Source organism: Athene cunicularia, assembly GCF_003259725.1.
Source record: "Athene cunicularia isolate RWA chromosome 2 unlocalized genomic scaffold, athCun1 chr2_part2, whole genome shotgun sequence".
Classification (NCBI taxonomy): domain Eukaryota; kingdom Metazoa; phylum Chordata; class Aves; order Strigiformes; family Strigidae; genus Athene; species Athene cunicularia.
This window is the reverse complement of record NW_020799096.1, coordinates 5,268,812-5,287,932: the sequence shown is the minus strand read 5'-3', so window position 1 is coordinate 5,287,932 and position 19,121 is coordinate 5,268,812. Positions and strand designations below refer to the sequence as shown.

Here is a 19,121-nt window from a genome sequence, read left to right as displayed (position 1 = left end):
AAAAGTCATTTTAATGACTATTAAAAAACAGAAAAACACCTCTTTTCGCAATGAGTGGAGGCTTCATCTGTTACCATCAAACACCAGGGGCTACAGAAACAGAAGTGGGACTGTCCGGTGGCAAAGACTAGATGCCAGGACTCACTACTTCACCCCTGGCTTCTCATGATATGAGGCAAGGTCTTCTCCTGTAAGGGGGAGGTACTGGAGAACTTCGGGCTTCAACCTCATCAAACTGCTCTGAACCACTCTGAGAATCAAGTCTCTCCATTGAGTACTACAAAGTACTAGTGAAACCAGACTTGTTAATTAGACATCGGGCATCTGTAAAAGATGGAGAAGAGGGTTTCCCTAACTCAGAGGAGCACCAGAGAGCGAACACCTGAAGAATGGGGGACATCCCAACACTGCAGTAACAGAGACCATAAAACCCAGACAAGGCCAGATATCCACCGCACGGTTCTGTTGGTGCAGCAACACAACTCAAGGCAGGAAACATTCGCACCCCAGAGCCGACAGGCAAAACCCTCAACAAGTGCAGCCTGCTGATGTGAGAGAGCTTTTGTTGGCTCAGATCACAGCCCTTAAAGGTGGCAGTTTTAACGTGTCAGTAGAAACACTTTGGTATAAATATAGCAGTAGGAGTTGTGCAGAGCACACAAGACTTGGGGAAATCTGGGTGTTCATGTCCTCTTCCCCTTCACTTTCAGCTGCAGCTTCCTCAGTTACTCCCTTCCCTCCCCCAAAGACATCATCACTCCTGAATCTGCATTTCACCAGATCTAAGCATTGCCCCATAGATCATATGTTTAGAATGTTAAAGTGACTGTACAACAAGGCAGCAGTGAAACATTGCATTAAAAAAAAAAAACAAACCAAAAACAAAACACAAAAAAACAAAACTAAAAACCCAAACACATCAGAATATTACAGAAACTTTTTACTCCACATCTAGCATCCTAACAAGCCATAACACTGTCTGTTTCCTCAAGTACTTCACAAATAGAGACACCAAAAACTCACACCACATATTTAAAATACAGTTTAAAACACAAAGCAGGGCTTTAAGATGTGGCTCTTCACACAGCCACTTTATGAGGTCAGCACACCTTTGAAACCTAAATGAAGAAACCCCAAACCCACAGCTCATGACTGACACACCGCTGGTCTACCAGGGTAGAAAAGTCTCTAAGTGAAGGTGCAAAAAATTTATACCGTGGGATTTTTACTATTACTCTCTTTGGTACTACAATCTTGGAGTTCTATAAGGAGACTATAATTGAATCATAAAGTGCACCTGGATACTCCAGCTGGCCAGAATGTGAATGAAGTACCTTGTAATTAATTCACTGGTACGTAACTCCAGGAATGTCATCATTACACATTTCCTTTAAATATAGCAGAATTAAATTGTAAGGGATGAAAGTCCTGCTGTTTCTTAAAAACCTTTGTGGATGCAACAATCTTAAAGTCATGTTCAGCCTTCATCTTGAAAATGCCATCAGTTGCAGGCAGCAAAATTCAGGCTCCCAATGGGGAGGTTATGGCCTAGCACTATGGGGCTAGCAAAAATCAGAGCCAGAAAAAAATCCAAAAGCAAATCCAAAAAACAACCAGCCAGCCAGCCAACCAACCCATCAACAAACTTCACCCAAACCAAGGAGAGGAGTGTTTTATCTCTTTCCTAAAATATTGTTTCCTGAACATCCTTTATATTGGAGATCAAGAACACTGGGACGCTATTCCGGCTGGACCTCAAGTGTCTCCTGGCTCTATTCCTGCTTCTGTAAAAAAATACCTAACAGTCACTGCCTTTAACTAATGCTTCCTAATGTAGAAGACAGCACCAAGTAGAAAGCATAAATAGCATCCAGTAGACTGCAACTCACTAAATATTTCTATTTCCTTCTTCCTCCCATTTCTTATACAATTTCTAATTCTTCTCCACAGCTGTTGCCTCTTCAATCTATTGAGCTCTGCTGCTGTCTCTGTATTCAGCAGCACAAGACAAAGTTTTTACATTATTTTTCAGTGATGAGTTCCCAGCTACACACCACAGGACGTCAGTTTGCAGCCTTGAAAGACTCCAACGAACCGGTGAGTATGTGGCTTTGGACAAGCCAGACTGATAAAACATAACATGTGATGATAACATTGCCCTTTCATCCAGCATGGCTGGCTGCCACCACAGCAAAGAATCAGAGCTCTAATGATGACTATTCCAAGCCCACAGTCCTGTAAGAAAAGAAATCATATTTTTCAACACCCATTGTAATAACAATGTTATGTTAACAAAGCACTGTCTATGGGTATATGTGTGTGAGTGCACTGAATTATATCCAGTGCATTAAAACACCTGCATTATTGTTTCTGAGGTTATTCTTGCTGCTGAACAATTTTTTATTTTTTTTTTAATAAAAAATTGAGACCTTTCATTAGTGCTTTTTTCTTTCTTGGACATCAAGTTAGTGGACACGATTTCCTTACCAGCTCTATTAATAATCCCTGATGGCAGCGAAATGGAAATGAATATAAAAATGTTAAATATTTTCACAATATTTATCTGTTGGTTAGTGTTTCCTTTATGAACAGTTTCATCTTTGATTTCGTGAAGCTGAAATACTGACAGGTACAACAAGGAGCAATAAAATTTATTAAATAATTGTTAGCATCTGTTTAACACCTAAAAGTTGATTTTAAGCAAGCCCTACCTTTAGCAAACTGGCTTAAGCTAGCTGAGTGTTCTTCAATCTTTTTGAAAGAAGCAGCCACCTTTTGGCTCATCTATCTTCGGGTAAGTTTCCCATCAGCAGCAATCAAGGTCCTCCTTCAGAATGGCTGAGATACAGCTGCAGTGGCCAGCCTCAAGCACTAACTCCCTTCTCCAACCTGACCAAAAGGAGCTGCTGCTAGCAAATCCAGACAGGGAACACTTTTATAAGTCAGTATAACATTCCCCCACCCCCCGTGAACTGCTTCCTAGTCCTCTCTCCAAGAAACTGAGATCTTGTCAGTTGTTAAAGGCACTGACGTTTCCCTTAACTACTTTAAACTCATGATGTGCAATAACATTAGAAATCTTCACAGCATTCATACCAAAAAGCATCAGTAGCTCCAGCTACTGCAGTACTATTACACTTTTTGGATGAGTTTATATAATTTTGCAGGCTGGGGTCTAGAGCCAGAACTAAGTGCAGGGAATAACACTTCATGGCACAGCCTCAGGTAAAGAGAGACATCAATAACCCTCCTCTTCTTCACTACTTGAATGATGCTGGTGCTCACTAATATTGCATACATTTAGACTTGTGATGCTAGGATTGTATCAGTACACTGCTATTACTAGTGACAGCACCTGCAGAAACTACAGCTATTCTTAGTTCACACACATGGCATAAGTGACGTGCCACTTTCTTTTCTCTAATTAAGCGTTTCACAATCCCTTTTGAACTACATTTCTCCCCACAGTTTGAGAAACACTGCACTAGATCAATTAAAAATCCCCATGGGTCCAGATTTACGTCTGAAGCCCAAAATGATTTGGAAGTTCCCTTTATAAAACAATTTCACTGGTTTCCTTTCAATATGCAGTGAAATACAATGACTTCTCTGAAGAAAAAAAAAAAAAAAAAGTTACATTTATAGCCTACTCTGGCAGAAGAGAAGAGACAACTTGAAAGACACTCTTAAAAGATAAACTTGCTGATTAAATCTAAATCTTAGAGAAAGCATTAACATAAAGCAGCCCATGGTTTCTCCCGTGTCCTGCTCTGCACTGTATTAATGTGAAATTGTCATCTGACACTGCTCCTGTAAATTTTGCCCACTGTACCACGTTTGTGCTTTGAAAAGGAAACACAGCCTTTTCTTTTCCCCCTCCTGTTTTTTTGGTGGCTTTCTTTTTTTGTCTGATGTAAAGATTTCATATCTGCTAATTTAATCTACTTTTAATGATCTCACAGATAAAGGTAAACCTGGAGATAGGGATTGCATGGCCAAGTTTAATTAAAAACTATTCACAAACCCACAGAATCATCTAGGTTGGAAAAGACCTTGAAGATCATCCAGTCCAACCATTAACTTCACACTGACCTTTCTCAACTCTACCAGATCCCTCAGCGCTGGGTCAACCCGACTCTTCAACCCTTCCAGGGATGGGGACTCCACCACTGCCCTGGGCAGCCCATTCCAACGCCTAACAACCCCTTCTGGAAAGAAATAATTCCTGATTTCCAGTCTAAAATTAGCAGCATCAAGACAGGAGGAATAAAAAAGTATGAATGGCACATAAACAATAACCCTCCCTCAAAGCATTTGAAAAATGCTGAGCAGATAATTTTCATAGCAGGACCCTAAGTGCTGAACTGTATCAGACTACCCTGGAGGAAAACATCACTGCAAGGTAAGGCATAAAAATGAAAACAAAAACATATTCCACATGTTTGCAACATTCCCTGCTAGTTTATGAACAACAGGAGCCCAAGCTCTACAGCAGTCCTTAGCACAGGTTAGAAGGACAAGCCAGAGTGCCATTCTCCATAGTACAGCATCACCTCAAACAGAGTTGAGAGATAGGACGAAGGCAAGAAAACCCTATTGTGCTTCCCTTCCATTTCTAATCAGCATTTGCTTTACTCACAGGAACAGTGTTTTCCTCCAGTGGTGAGAAAGTTCATCCCTGAGTTTAGAGAAATCTGGCTTTAGTACAACTTGTGTTAAAACACAAGAGTGGATCTGAATGGGATAAGTTAAAATAGTTATTGTCCCCAAATACCCATCTCGTGCCTCCCCTGGAAGCTGCTTCCCCTACAGCAGAGACAGCAAAGCTGTAAAACCACAGAACAAAGTATCCGGGTAACCTAAACCCAGCACTGGTTTACCTAAAATAATCTGTGCTGTAAAAGAATTCAACAGATGAGAAGGAGTTATACATAATGGGCACAAATTAAAGCATGCAAGTTTCCATCCAAACACAAGAAATAACATTCTTTTATGAAATGGTTATTTCCGGGACAAATAAAGAGAAGAGAGGACAGAGTAACCAGCATCATGGTTCACCTGTACAGAGCCCACGCAGCCCTACCCTTAACATCTTCCAGAATAATCAGCTAGAAAATTGGGAGAAGAGGATAGCAGGTATTCAGTGTCTACCATTCATTTCTTCCCCAGACTGCACCCCTAAGAAGTCCACAAAAAGATCCCAATGCAAATTCAGACACCAACCCATTTCCATTCCTCCCCTTACATGACAGGAAGACTTAAAAGTGGAAGATCATCTCTATACTCAGCTCTTAACGTCGTAATCAAAGCTTTTAATTAAAAATTAATTTCGACCACAGTACGGTGGTGGGTTGACCCTGGCTGGATGCCAGGTGCCCATCAAAGCCGCTCTATCACTCCCCCTCCTTAACTGGAGCCGGGGAGAGAAAATATAACGAAAGGCTTGTGGGTTGAGATAAGGACAGGGAGATCACTCAGCAATTACTGTCACAGGCAAAACAGACCTGGCTTGGGGAAATTAGTTTCATTTATTACCAGTCAGAGAAGGGTAATGAGAAATAAAACCAAATCTTAAAAAACACCTTCCCGCCACCCCTCCCTTCTTCCCAGGCTTAACTTTACTCCTGACTTTCTCTACCTCCTCCTCACCAGCAGCGCAGGGGGATGGGGAATGGGGGTTGCAGTCAGTTCATCACACATTGTCTCTGCAATCCTTCCTCCTCAGGGGGAGGACTCCTCACACTCTTCCCCTGCTCCAGTATAGGGTCCCTCCCACAGGATACAGTCCTCCACAAACTTCTCCAACGTGAGTCCTTCCCACAGGCTGCAGTTCTTCACCAACTGCTCCATCTTTGGTCCCTTCCACGGGGTGCAGTCCTTCAGGAGCAGACTGCTCTGGTGTGGGTCCCCCACAGGGTCACAAGTCCCACAAGCAAACCTGCTCCAGCGTGGGCTCCTCTCTCCACAGGGCCACAGGTCCTGCCAGGAGCCTGCTCCAGCATGGGCTCTTCGTGGGGTCTCAGCCTCCTTTGGGTGCATCCCCCTGCTCTGGCGTGGGGTCCTCCATGGGCTGCAGGTGGGTCTCTGCTCCCCCATTAACCTCCCTGGGCACAGGGCACAGCTGCCTCACCATGGTCTGCACCACGGGCTGCAGGGGAATCTCTGCTCCAGCTCCTGGAGCACCTCCTACCCCTCCTTCTCTTCTGCAGACCTTGGTGTTTGCAGAGTTGGTTCTCTCACACAGTCTCACTCCTCTCTCCAGCTGCATCTGCTGTCATGCAGCAGCATTTTTTTCTCTTTCTTAAATGTTACCACAGAGGCACTACCACTGTCCTTGATGGGCTCAGCCAGCAGTGGGTCCATCTTGGAACCAGCTGGCACTGGCTCTATCAGACATAGGGGAAGCTTCTAGCAGCTTCTCATAGAAAGCCAACCCCGTAGTCCCCACCGCTACCAAAACCTTGCCACACAAAGCTAACAAATCTTGCTAGTAGAGATTTATGCAGCGGGCAAGAGACTACATGTTGTTTTTCGAATTTATAATAGAGGAAAGCGATGAAAATGGGGGGAAACCCAAACAAACAAAAAACCCCCCAAGTATTCTGGAAGACAGTAACTGAATTCAGACAAGTCTATCTCTCAAGGAGAAAGCAGAAAAGTACATTAACTTCTACATGCTTTGAAGTCAGCTTTAATGCACACAGGCAACAACCAGTTGCCAGGTTTACTGAAACTTAATTAGTCCTCACCTGGTAAGAGAGAGGGCAGTAAATAACATGCAGTTTTGCCCTCCTTGTTTAAAGCAACTTCCCCAGAAAAATGCAGTTGTAAAACCCTGACATGAAATAGTACATTTCAATGAATGAGAAGAAAGTTTAGGCACAGAGGTTGGTTCTGAAAAGCACTTAGTTTTATATTAATTGTACAGGCAGTCTAATTCAGTACGACTAATTTTGTATGATTAAAGTTAAAACCATCATTGATGAACCCAGGTTCACAAACCTACAGAAACATAGCAAGAAGCATCAACTAGAAAAACCTCTGTGCCTCATGGAGGCCAGGTTGTTAGAAGTCATGCGCCTGAAGGGAAGGTTTTCACTGTAAAGTTTAACAACATTTGGTGGAAAAAATACTCATGAGCTCTTTTCAGGCGCAACCCCTTCCAGTACACCACTGCCAATCACTGTGGTTTCACAATGACATTTCCTCATTTTGAAAACATGTTATTCTCTTCATTGCTAAGTAAAATATGCATATACACAGCAGGTGAATTGGGATACTGTGCAACAGAATATAAATAAATGTTACCAAGCATATACAACAAGCAACCTAAAAAAAGAAAAACCCAAATTCAGATTTTCCTCTGATCTCTGATATGGTATTTGTACTTCAATATTTGGAATATTCTCAGTACCCTGAATAATAAAGAACTTGCATCATGGTACAGTGAGGGGTTTTGTTGTTCTTTTTAGAGTAATAATACAGTGTTGTTCTTTTAAATACTCTTCTTGCTGGTAAGGTATCAGAGAGGGAAGAAACTGGTAAGGCAAAGCTTTTAGGATTTCTGAATGTATGTTAAAGGGTGCTTGAATGAGCAGATCCCACCTGGGAGACAGGCACTGGCTGCAATGTCTGGTCAATGGGCATGTCATTTCTCTTTTCTGCCTTCTTTTCCCTCCTCCCCTTTATCATCTCCGACAGCTATAGCCATCTGAGGCATGAATCATCTCCTCCACTACAGCTCTTCAACTACATAGATGTTTTAAAGGAAACAGATTGGGGAAAAGTTAGCATTAAGTGAACCAAAGACAGAGCTGTGTGTTTAGAAGCATGCATCATGCTGTATGTTTTCAGGGCTCATTCCCACATTGCTCCCATCCCTGAAAAAGGCAAATGTGTGGGTTTGTGTGTATGGGTATTAGGAAGGGATGTTTCTTTCCTGTCTTCATTTCTTGTCACCGCACCTGTATTCTCCATGCCAGAATGGTGAGGGATAAGACCCTCAAACTTCACTCCCACATTTCCCCCTGCATCAGGAGTAGGCCACTGTTAACCTTCTCTCTTTCTACCTTTTCCCTCCTCTTCCTCCTCCTCCCCATAAAGTGACATAAGGAAGCTTGCAGACAGCTTGGCAGGCTGGGTTGAAAGAGTTCTACCCAACATAAGTCAGCACTGATCTTTAAATCTTACACAATAAAAGTGAAAACAAGGTTCCAGAACAGTAAGCTAATATTTCAGATAAAGTATGAGTTTTTCTGGAGAGTTACTTTAAGCTTGTTTGTAAATTAAAAACAATCATTTCAGCATTATTTTTCTGCTGCTTGGATGGAGACTGCATAATATTTGTTCATTTTTGTCCCTGCTGTACTTGGTAGCAATAAGCTGTTGTTCATCATGACTAACACACATCTTTCCCTGAACACTGTGTGCACAGTGTCTACCATTTGTTATATAAGAACAAAAAAGTAAAACATTCTTCAGCCCAGAAGGCAAGAGATTTGTATCTGTAGATATATGCTTACTAAAAAAATTTCAGCAAATGAAAATGGAGAAGCTTGGCAGGTCTGGAAATCAAACTACAAAGTGCTAACCACTTGGGAACTCCCTTTTCCTCTAAAGGGGCTTTCAGAGTGTCTTTAAAAAAAAAAAAAAAAAAAAAAAATCATACTGCTGTTATTCCAGCCACACTCTAGTACCATGTTTCTCCAAAGTTCACACAGGAATTTCACAGGCATATGCCACAAAAGGGTTAACTAGAAGTGAAACTGATTGCACCGCACAAAGAAATTAGGATCCCATTTCAGTAAAATATTTTCAGCCTGAATTAAAATTTTCTCCTCTCCAATAGAACTTTATTATGTACTTGGTCCCCAGATACACTAGGGTCTAAAGCACATTATGAAATGCTTTCCTTCGCTCTGAATTCTATTTACAGAAATAATAATTATTCTGAACAGGTAACATGCTGTATGATTTCAAAACGTTATGGGTAAGCTGTTAAATATTAAAGAGGTTGCTTTTAATATTAATACATCTGCCACAAAAAATAATCTTGGAGAATTCCAGAACATAAAACACAGTACTTGTATAACTTGATTTGGTTCGTTTCCCCCCAACCCCACCCCCAAATTTCCTACAAAGAGCCTATAATTCATAATTTTGAATTTGTTAGCTTCTGTACCTGCCTCCAGTCAGTACATGGGGCCACTGCATTAGAAATAACTGCCTGAACAGGTGAACCCCTGAGATTCCTGTATGGAACAGCAAAGATTCTCCTGCTCACAGTGCACCACTAACTTAAGTTCCAAATTCTGCACTTGCTGCAGCCATTCAGTATGATCCTACTCCAAATGCAAAGCACTGACTAAAAATTTGAAGACTTTCCACTCATAGGTAACAATATTACTACAATTTTTCAGTTGAACAAACTAAGGCACAAAAGTGTTAAGTGAGTCACACAAGCAGTAAATGTCTTATTTAAGCAGCTGTTTAGAAAGAAAAAGCATATAAAAAGACCAGCTAAACACATCAAAACCATTAAGCAGTAAGAGAGGAAGAGGGTTACAGATCTTATAAAAAACACCTTTACTACACATGCACTCGCAGAAACATGCATGTGCATCTAAGTACACAGAAATGCAGAAACACCCATGAGCAGAGAAGAACTTCTTTCTGCACAGGGCCAGCCGAGCACACATACACAGGCACTTACTTGATCTATTTCCATTAACTTGGGGAAGGCACCTGGCCATTCGATCGCCACCTTCACTATATCAGCAGGAGGGGGCATTGCGACGCTGCTGTTCTTCGGAGCCAGTACAACTGGACACTAAATACTGCAGAGAGTCTCTCTCATTCACACCTGCAGGGAGAAGGGGGAAAAAAAAAAATAAAAAATACAGCAGTTCAGACAGAACTCCAGTGCTGCCGCTTCGACTCCTGCGTTTTGCTTAGCTGGGCAGGTGGAGGAAAACATATGCGCGTATGTGCGAGAGCAGAAGAATGGCACATATTACAGAAGCAAACGCAGGACACAACGCCACAACACGCTGCACAGCTCGACAGTCTGTTAGAAAGATGGCTGAAGCACTGAAATGTACGGTGAATAATAGGCATGCATTAGATTTAAATAGAAAAACTATTTTAAAATATTATTAAATATGCTAGTTGGGAAAAGTGACAAACTAGAGGAAGCTCCTGTTACAGTGTCACTCCTGGAGTCTCAGGGAACGTGACCGAAACTGTTAAAGCTGGCGCTCCAGGAGGAAAGATTGCCCAGGAAGTTGTGGCCAGGAAACACTGTTTCTTTTAACTATAGCAATGATCTTCTGGGTGTTCACAAATAGATCACTGCACTATAGCAACCAGGATGTCAGGAAGAAGGCAGAACACACAGCAGTTTCCACATATACATGCACACACACACACACATATCCTCACCTAACGGATCCAGAGATACCCATATATAAATACTTCTTTATGGTAAATCTCAGACACGTGAATACACAAGGATATAGTATACATTAACAGCGATATAATCGGCTACATGAAACATCATAGTTCTGCAAGAATATGAATATCAATAGGATCTCACGTCAAATAGCGCAGGCTGTGAATTTTGGGGCAGGAAAGGAAGGAGGAAGAACCAAATCCTCAGGTTTTGCAGAATATAAATTCCATCTCTTTTGGCTCATCAAAGTTTGTCACCTCGTAACAACAACAAACATTTTTCAAGTGGGTGTAGTGCCTTTCTGAGCTTGCAAACAAACCTTCTGCACCCCTCTCCCAGCTCAGTGGTAGCAGGACTGCCACTGAAGTAGCGGAGCTCTGCGATTCTCAGACACGGCAAGCCATGCACTGCAGGCTGTGAGGTTCCTGCCTGCTTTGCCAACACCTCCATGCTGATCGTGGCGTTTCCCAGACGCTCTGCTGAGACCCGGCAAAACGCCATCACGTATGACAAAATGAGAGAAGCTGTAGAAATCCCCAGAGGTGCAGTTCCACTTCTTCTTAGCAGAAAAGAGAAGGAAGTGGTGAAAGCATGGACACATGCTTGCACGTATATACCCTTTGAAAGAGCTAAGGCAAGAGATGAGCTGAGAGAATATACCAGACATCCAAAAGCTAAACGAACAGGTACAGGAAAAAAAACCTCTGACCAACATCAGTTGCTGATTCAGGTAACCCAGTCTAAAAACTCTTCTCCAATTGCAGCAGAAGCATGAACTCAGGTCAGCCTGAATAAAATCATGAAACCATCCCTTTATCAAGAAATTTTGTACCTTTGTCTCATAGTATGTGGAAGTGGGAGCTTGTCCAGCCTTCAGGTATATGGCTCTACCTTTTCTTTTTTCTTGTCTCCCCTAAAAGGCTCAGTCCTCCATATTTGCAAGCCCTGCTACATTCTACATAGGGTTCTCAACACACACTATAAAAGCAATTGATGAACTTTAACATTCCAGCAATTTATTTCCAACAATGGCAGTTCTGATGCTGACAGGATCACACATCACCACAAAGCAAAGCACAAGGCAGTAAATAAGACAATGGATGGTCTATAAATAAGACTGGATTGCAGGAAGCGCCTTGAAAGAATAAACAACGTGATTAAGAAACACAGGGATATTGTCTAACATTTGGTAGATGTTACAGGGACCAGGAATAAACACAATTAAAGCATGCAACTGTCTTGCTGGTCATTAAGAACAGTCAGTCATTCACTTTTGGCTGTCTTTTCTCCCATAGAGCCTGAGCAGATGCAACGTCTCCCCCATTTCTCCCCTGACATCTCATGCTCCTGCCATCTGCATCTCCCACGAGCGCTGCCTTTGCTGCGTAGCGCACTGACTCAACTAACCAGCAAAAAAGTATTTTCAGTCATCTGGATTTTATCATGTTCAAGCCAAACAGCTTCCCAGAGGTGGCACAACATGGCAGGGAGGAGCAGGGTGGGGGTGGAAGGGGGAAAAAGCAAGACTTATTGGCAGCAGTGAGTTGTTAATCCACCTCGACAGTCAAATGAAACTGCAACCTTGGCACCTTTTTGCTCCCACACTCACCGTGACAGTGTTTCCCACCTCCTCAGCAGAACAGTCCTCAGTAGTCTCACCCTGGTGACGTTTTGGTATTAAGCCGCCCGCAGTGCTTAAGCAGAGCTGGCTGACCCAGTGCCTGACTGACAGGCTTCTCCCTGTGTGCCCTGGCACAGCACTGCATCCCTGGCAGGAGGGATGCTGGAAGCCTCAGCCAGAGCCTGAGTTTAACTGGCCGCAAAACAAAAAGAGCAGCAGCAGCAGCTCCTGCCAGACAGACTTGACTGAAGATCGCTTCAGATGAGTAAGTCCTTATTTTCAACAGTTTTATCTCTCCCCCCATCATACTTCTGCAGTTTTCATGGAAAAAAAAAAAAATCATCTGTAGGCCACACATAGAGAGATGGGAGAACTATAAAAACAATAGAATCCACCTAATGCATGGGCAAACACTCTTTTAACAGGGAAGACAGAGAAGGCAACTCAGAACAGTGTCACCTCTCAGCATAAGAGGTAAAGGGAAGGTAACTAGCAGCCCAGTACTTCCCCTAGGAGATAAGCTAACTCCAAAGCTCACGATGAATGCTGGAGGAAAAAACAAACAAAAAACAAAACACACTGATTCATGACCAATGGCCACAACTATGAAAGCAAAACAACATCACGCAGCAATAAATTTGAAGAAAACTTCCACTCTCACATACAAATGTGGGCATTAATGCTCATATTGCCTTAGCAAGTTGTGGTCCGTCCTAAGAAGTCACACAGGAAGAAAGCAAATGGTTTAAGAAAGAGGAGTCAAGGAAAATTGACGGTAAGCTAACCAAATCTAGCTATGGAAAATAAGCATTTGCATTCGAAAGTAAGGTGCAAGAGGAGTCTGACACAGCACTCAGAAGACAATTTCAATATGACTAGCTTTTAATGCAGGCTAGCACAGATCTCCTACATAATTATAATCATTAACATACATACGCTTATACAGTCATAAAACACAAAGCAAAGCGACAGATCGTTTAACGAACACAAATGGATGTAGTTCCACTTCTCCCACCAGGAGAAGACCAAATCAGAGACACCGGTGTAGTCTGAATGATGAAAAGCATATATAAAATCATCACTACTAATTTATCTCTGTTTCTCAGTGGACATCCTCATCAGATGTCCTGACTTTTTTTCCTAGTTTATAATCTTATTAATCCAATGCAGGATCCAAAAGATAATTTAGTTTTGTTCTACCTATGTGGCAATGCCAGAAACAAGTTTGGGTTTTTTTTTTTAGGATAAAATAGAGGTTTAGCTGTCATCACAAAATTACAATTGCAAAGAAAGTTCTTCAATCTACAGTGCTGACAAATTACCTACTATTTATTCCAGTGGTACACAGTGTGTTAGACACTGCCCACTAAAATAAGGAAGGCACAATCCCTGGTGTGAAACACTTCCAATTCAGTGACGTGAATGAAGAACTCGAAGTGACTTGAACTACTTTTTGTTATGCCAGCAGCAGTCAAGCAGTGAAAAGGATACGGGTGTTGCTAAAAGGTCTAGTTATGGAGTTTTCTCAAGTGTGATTCCTTTTTCTCTCCCAGTAGGATCTGAGAAGCACTGACATGTAAGAGCAACTTTGCAACTCATTTTTACAATGTTTGTTTTTCAAGGCAGAAGCTGAAGGCAACAGGATGCACATGTGAGTATCAGTGTATGAAACAGAGGAGGGGTCTGAAGAAAAGGAAGGCAACTTCCCATTATTTTCCCTAATACGTGCATGTAGCTGTAACCTGGAGGAGGTTTAAGCAACTTCCATGCTCAGCACCACACTATTTTGTAATTTGAGGGAGAAACCCCCACAACCAAAACATCCCTACCACTTGAGTATACTTTCTTAAATCAATGGGGTTTTTCAGAACTATGACAGATTAGGCCATTAAAGTGCAAATTCTGCCAGTTATTGTTATTACCACATGCAGCATATTTCTGCATTTCAACCATGCTATGCAATGCTTTCAGTGGTCTACTAAGAGTAATAAACACTCAAGTTGGAAATCAAAGTATATTGAATTTAGCACAAAAATGCATCAGCACAGACATGCAAGCTCTCAATTTACCTGCCTGGCTCTGAGGGATTAATTCAGCACATATGTCAGTAAAAGACTGAATTTCCCCTTCTACCTATGCATTGCATGTGGCAAACCGGGTTTTATTAATGTATGAAATTAGTTCTCAGTAGAACTCTTCTTTTTTAAACTTGTTTTGCGGTTTTCTTGGCATTTTCCATACAAGGATCTCAAAGTACGTTAAAAAACTTAGAGGTATCAGAGCACATATCTCAAGAAATAAACTCTATTCTTACTCTACAGACAGGAGAAAAAATGTAGACTAATAGGAGTTAAATGACTCACAGCTCTGGTCATATATGAAAACAGCAGCCTACAACAGCTCATTTCTTCTTTTACAGAAGAGGGGTAATACTCAAACTGCTGGCCAGGTCATTTCATGAACAGCTCGAGTAAGGAAGTTAATGATTAAAAAGCGACCAAAGAACACCATGTGCATTTGAGAATTTAATAAATCAAAGCATGTGTTTCTCCTCCCTGGACAAAAGGCAGCATATATACAAATCACCTGGAGCTGGCACAGATACCCCCACCCCCAAGTCGTGGGCAGGCTTTCTAATGTCATTTCTTTAAGGTGAACGGAAAGGAGGGCAGTACAACAGCCAGGACAAGGCAGGGCATGGTGGGTGCCAGTGGGTAGCTGAGCCCTGGCTGGCCACGCAGGGACCTGCAGTGGGAGCAGAGGCACAGGTCCCTCCGCTCAGGACCTCACGCAAGGAACTGCTTTCTTGCCAAACCTCAGCTTCCTCTGTTTGGCCCTCACCACCCCAGCAAACAGAAACTAAGTGGCAAGTTCAGCTGGAAGGTCCCTCAGGGACCAAGTCTGATTAATAATTTTAAGAAAGATAATCCAGTGCTGGTTTAATATCCCAAGAGAGTTATTTTTGGAGTTAAACTGCATGACTGAACAGCCGAGTTTAAGGAGCTGCAGAGATGGTAGAGCATGTTTACAAGAAATAAAAACAGGGCACAGAAGCCAGCAGGCTGGATGTACACTTTGTGTACATAAAAAGGCTTTCATGCTGCCTTCTCCCTTTTGTTACACATTTGGTACTATTCACCCCTGAACTAGACAGGAGTCAAAGGTCCAGCAGACCCATGTCAATGAAATCCACACTGCGCCACAACTGGAGGATAAAGCTCTACAGGAGCTATGAGTTATATGCTAGTAAGAGATGGAAAAGAGCGGGTGATCTCAGAGAGAAGACAACCCAGGGGGGCTGCCATCCGCTCTGCAGCAGCCACCAACACAGGAAGACCCGACCCAACTCAATAGACTTCCACAGTTCAGAGCGGTCCATCAGCTTCCCAATGGGAACATCTCCTTCATGCTCAATCTGCTCATCTGCTGATCAATAACGCATCATTAGCCCAGAAATGCACCACTTAATATTATGATAAAATGAGCTTTGGACCCTTCAGGTTTAAATACACCACTTTTCTGTTCCAAAATACCTGGAAACCTAGTACTGGAGGAGATTTTAGGAATGTGGGTGTGAAATGCACAGAACAGAACAGTTTTGCCCCTGGTGAAGCCGCCCAGGAAAGATGATGAATATTTGTGTGGTTATTACCTGTCTCATTCTCAAATACCCATAACCTTTCTTCACAATTTCATTCCAAGTATTTTACCTTTCCCATAGTCACCCTGTTCCTCTTCTTAGGAAGCATGTGGTTGAGGTTCCACTATCATTGACAGGTCCACTTTTTTAAAAAGTACTCCAAGAACAAAATAGGCTTTAAAGGGTGCTTGAAAAGAAAAGGTGGAAGAGAACAGCCTGGATGTACTCAGAATACAAGCAAGCAGGCTGTCTGGTCTTGCTTCTAAAGCACATATTGAAGTATACCAGAAAAATTCAGGTACTTATTTATCTTGAACTCCCCTGCTTCTTGGAAAATTGCTTTCCTTCTACTAAGGAACTTTTAGTAACATGTCTGTAATTCAGAAGAGACAGGACTAAAAACTTGTTTCAGATACCTTGAATAATCAAACCCCTTGTGGCAATTTAATTAACACTCATATACTATCCAGTCAGATAAAGATGCTCTGTTTACTAAAGATGTTAATATCTGAACTCTTCATACAAGAGATCAGGAAAGTACCAAACTCAAATATTCTAAAGACTATTCCAAGAAATTTGAATAAATACCAAAAACCCCCACAAACAACCACCACATCAATAACCCAGCAGTCAAAGAAGTGAGCCTTCACCAAAAAAACATGTTTTTTCAAAGGTGCCGAGTACCTGCCTAGCATGTGGAATTTAAAGACCATGGCAGGTATCAAGTACTTGGGACTTTCCTGGCATTTCGATAAATCAGGAGGCTAGAAAGGACATACAAAAGAGCATCCTGAGTCAAGATGATAACACTTCATTGCTTTGCTTCAGTAGAGGCCAAATCAAGACAATGATGACTGACTATATACCAGAGGAGATAATAGATACAAGAAGATAAGCTCAAGGCTGGGAGAAACCCTAAACTTCCTGCTAGAAGCAAGATGAAGCAGCAGTAAAAAAAAAAAACAGAGACTTTTTTACCCTTTCAATGCTTATGACACATACAGGGGAACTAATGGTACAGTCAGGAAGTTAACAGTCAAATGGAGGAAGAGAAGACAACAGAGATGCATGAATGCTAAAGGAAATAACCAAGTTAACTGACAGCACAGACAGGATGTCAAAGGTTGAAACAAACAGAATTATTTTCTAAATACTTCACTCTGAAAAGAAATACACCATGGAAAACAGACACATTGATACTTCACAGTGAATAAGCAGAGCCTGATGCTCACCATGTTCATCAAAAGTAAAAGGCAAAAGAAGGACTGCGTATCATTTATGGGTCTAATCAGGACACAGGTTTTGAAGACACTGGCCTTTTGCTTCAGGCACTGACACTGCTCTTCCACGATGACAAAAACCAAGAGAAGTTAAAAAATAACCCCTGTCAGTAATCTTGCAGCAGGAAGCAGCTCCATCTACAGAAGTGTTCCTACCATCACTGTTTCTCTTATACTTACTGAAATTAGTGCATCAAAACTGCTAAAAGTCAAAACACTACTTTTTCCTGACTTCTCAGCACTATACAGTCTCTGAATCTACCCCTGTAGAATCCTTGCTCTCTGCCAGTTCACACTGTCGTATTCACAATGAACAATTTGCCCTTAACACTTGTGGACTTCCCAGTGCTGGCTCTCTGAAGGACATTCAGCAAAACAAGACTTCAAATGGGAAACACAGTAATGGCCATCCAGGGAAAAAAAAAAAAAAAGTATGGCACAGTTAGCATTAGTGATCTTGTCTATAGTTAAAACTTGTGGAATAACTTGAATTATTCTGCATTAAAGAGATTGTATCACCACACAACATCAGTTGTTGAGACTAATGTGGCATTTTAATGGACATTATTAAATCCACTTTGGAAAGAGGAATACAGAGATGCTAAAGAAACAAATGCGGACACAGTCACATCCCAAAAGAAACTATTGTGCATATGCCCATCCTGCTTTGATGACTACTGCTCAGTCTGTGCACTTGCAAAGCCTGGAACCACTGTTCCACGCATATCCCAACCAGATATCAGCCTCGCTTTCAATGCTGGCACATACCTTGGGGCCATCATTTGTAATTCTAGATCAGGAAGAGCTGAGCAATCTTCTCCATTATCCAGCCAGGTTAACCATAAGATCACTTTAAGGTAAAACACAAGCAAAAAGATACTGACGAGCTCAAGAATAGGGCAAGCTCCAGATTCATACAACCAGAATGCAAAGGGTATTTTGGAGGGATGCCAGAAACCTTTCAGAAGAAACTTGACTAACACTCACCCAGCCATTTCCAGGAGAGATGTGTCCTATGTAAAGCTTACTAAACCGCATTAAATGTGACACTTGGTAACAGGAAATCTGAGCATTTTAACATGAGAACACCCATTGCTCATCTCTGTATTTCCAAACCATGAGTAACAGATGACCCTGCTTGAGCTGGGGATTGGACAAGGTGATTTCCCATCGTTCCTTCCAGCCTCAACTGTTCTGTGATCCTTGAATACATTGATATAATGACTCTAAGCACTCCTGAAGTCCTAACCTGCTCACCTCTGTTCAAAAACTGTGCCTTTTCTGTACTCAGCTGTGCACACAATGAGCAAAAAGAGCTGCTTCTGTAGCAGGTTACCTTCAATGCAATAACAAGATTCTCTAAGCACACTAAAACCAGCCATTGGTTACAACTTATGAACAACAATCTCTGTAACTCTTTGCAGCTGGCATCCAAAAGCCCTCATTCAAAAAAGATTCCAGTCCTCCATAACTTGAACTAAGATTTTAAAGATCAAGATGAAACTTTACTTCTGACAGGAAAATTGCTTTTGTGTTACAGTCCAATACATCACATTCAAGCACCCGCTACAATTTGTGGTTGCCCCATAATTTTACTGCACAATTTATTCAACATTAAAATCCACACAGGCCAGGGAAAGAGGAAAGAGTGATGCAAACATCATCCTTCTACTGACTTGAATAATAATCTCTAGAGTCATGTCATTTAAGCAGCAGACAACACTTGAAAAGCTTATTGTCTCTCCCTTTTAGTAGGTACAGCACAACAAGTGATGTGTTCACTCCAAAATTACAATCCACATGTGAACTTAAATCCCCACCACATCTAATTTATGCTATTATGCTGGGCTATTTAAAAAAAAAAAATAAATAAGGGGGCGGGGGGGGGGAGGGGGAGAGCCACCAATTCAGCCACTGCCATTAAAGAGAGAGGTGTTAGGATTGTTTCCTGTTTTACTACCAGAAAAAAAGTAGAAACACTTTAACAAAGAAGCTTAACTCATGAATAATACTAGCAATTTAGTAAATATGTTTACTTTATTGCTGAGGTAAAAAGTTGTTATCAGTTAAAAAGTCACTTTTGTGGTTGTAAGACCTACTTCTCCAAGTATCTTCTATCTCATAAGTAAC

The 19,121-nt window shown here is 41.7% G+C and overlaps 1 protein-coding gene across 2 annotated transcripts in view; it reads right to left on the bottom strand.

The window, feature by feature from the left end:
• The window catches only part of ELMO1 (engulfment and cell motility 1), a 307,238-nt gene that overhangs the window by 251,559 nt on the left and 36,558 nt on the right, over nt 1-19,121 (bottom strand). For both annotated transcript variants that reach the window (XM_026843869.1, XM_026843870.1), the window contains exon 3: nt 9,713-9,862. In XM_026843869.1, coding sequence (XP_026699670.1) covers nt 9,713-9,790 — 78 coding nt within the window. In that variant the 5' untranslated portion in view covers nt 9,791-9,862. The remainder of the gene's footprint in view (nt 1-9,712; nt 9,863-19,121) is intronic.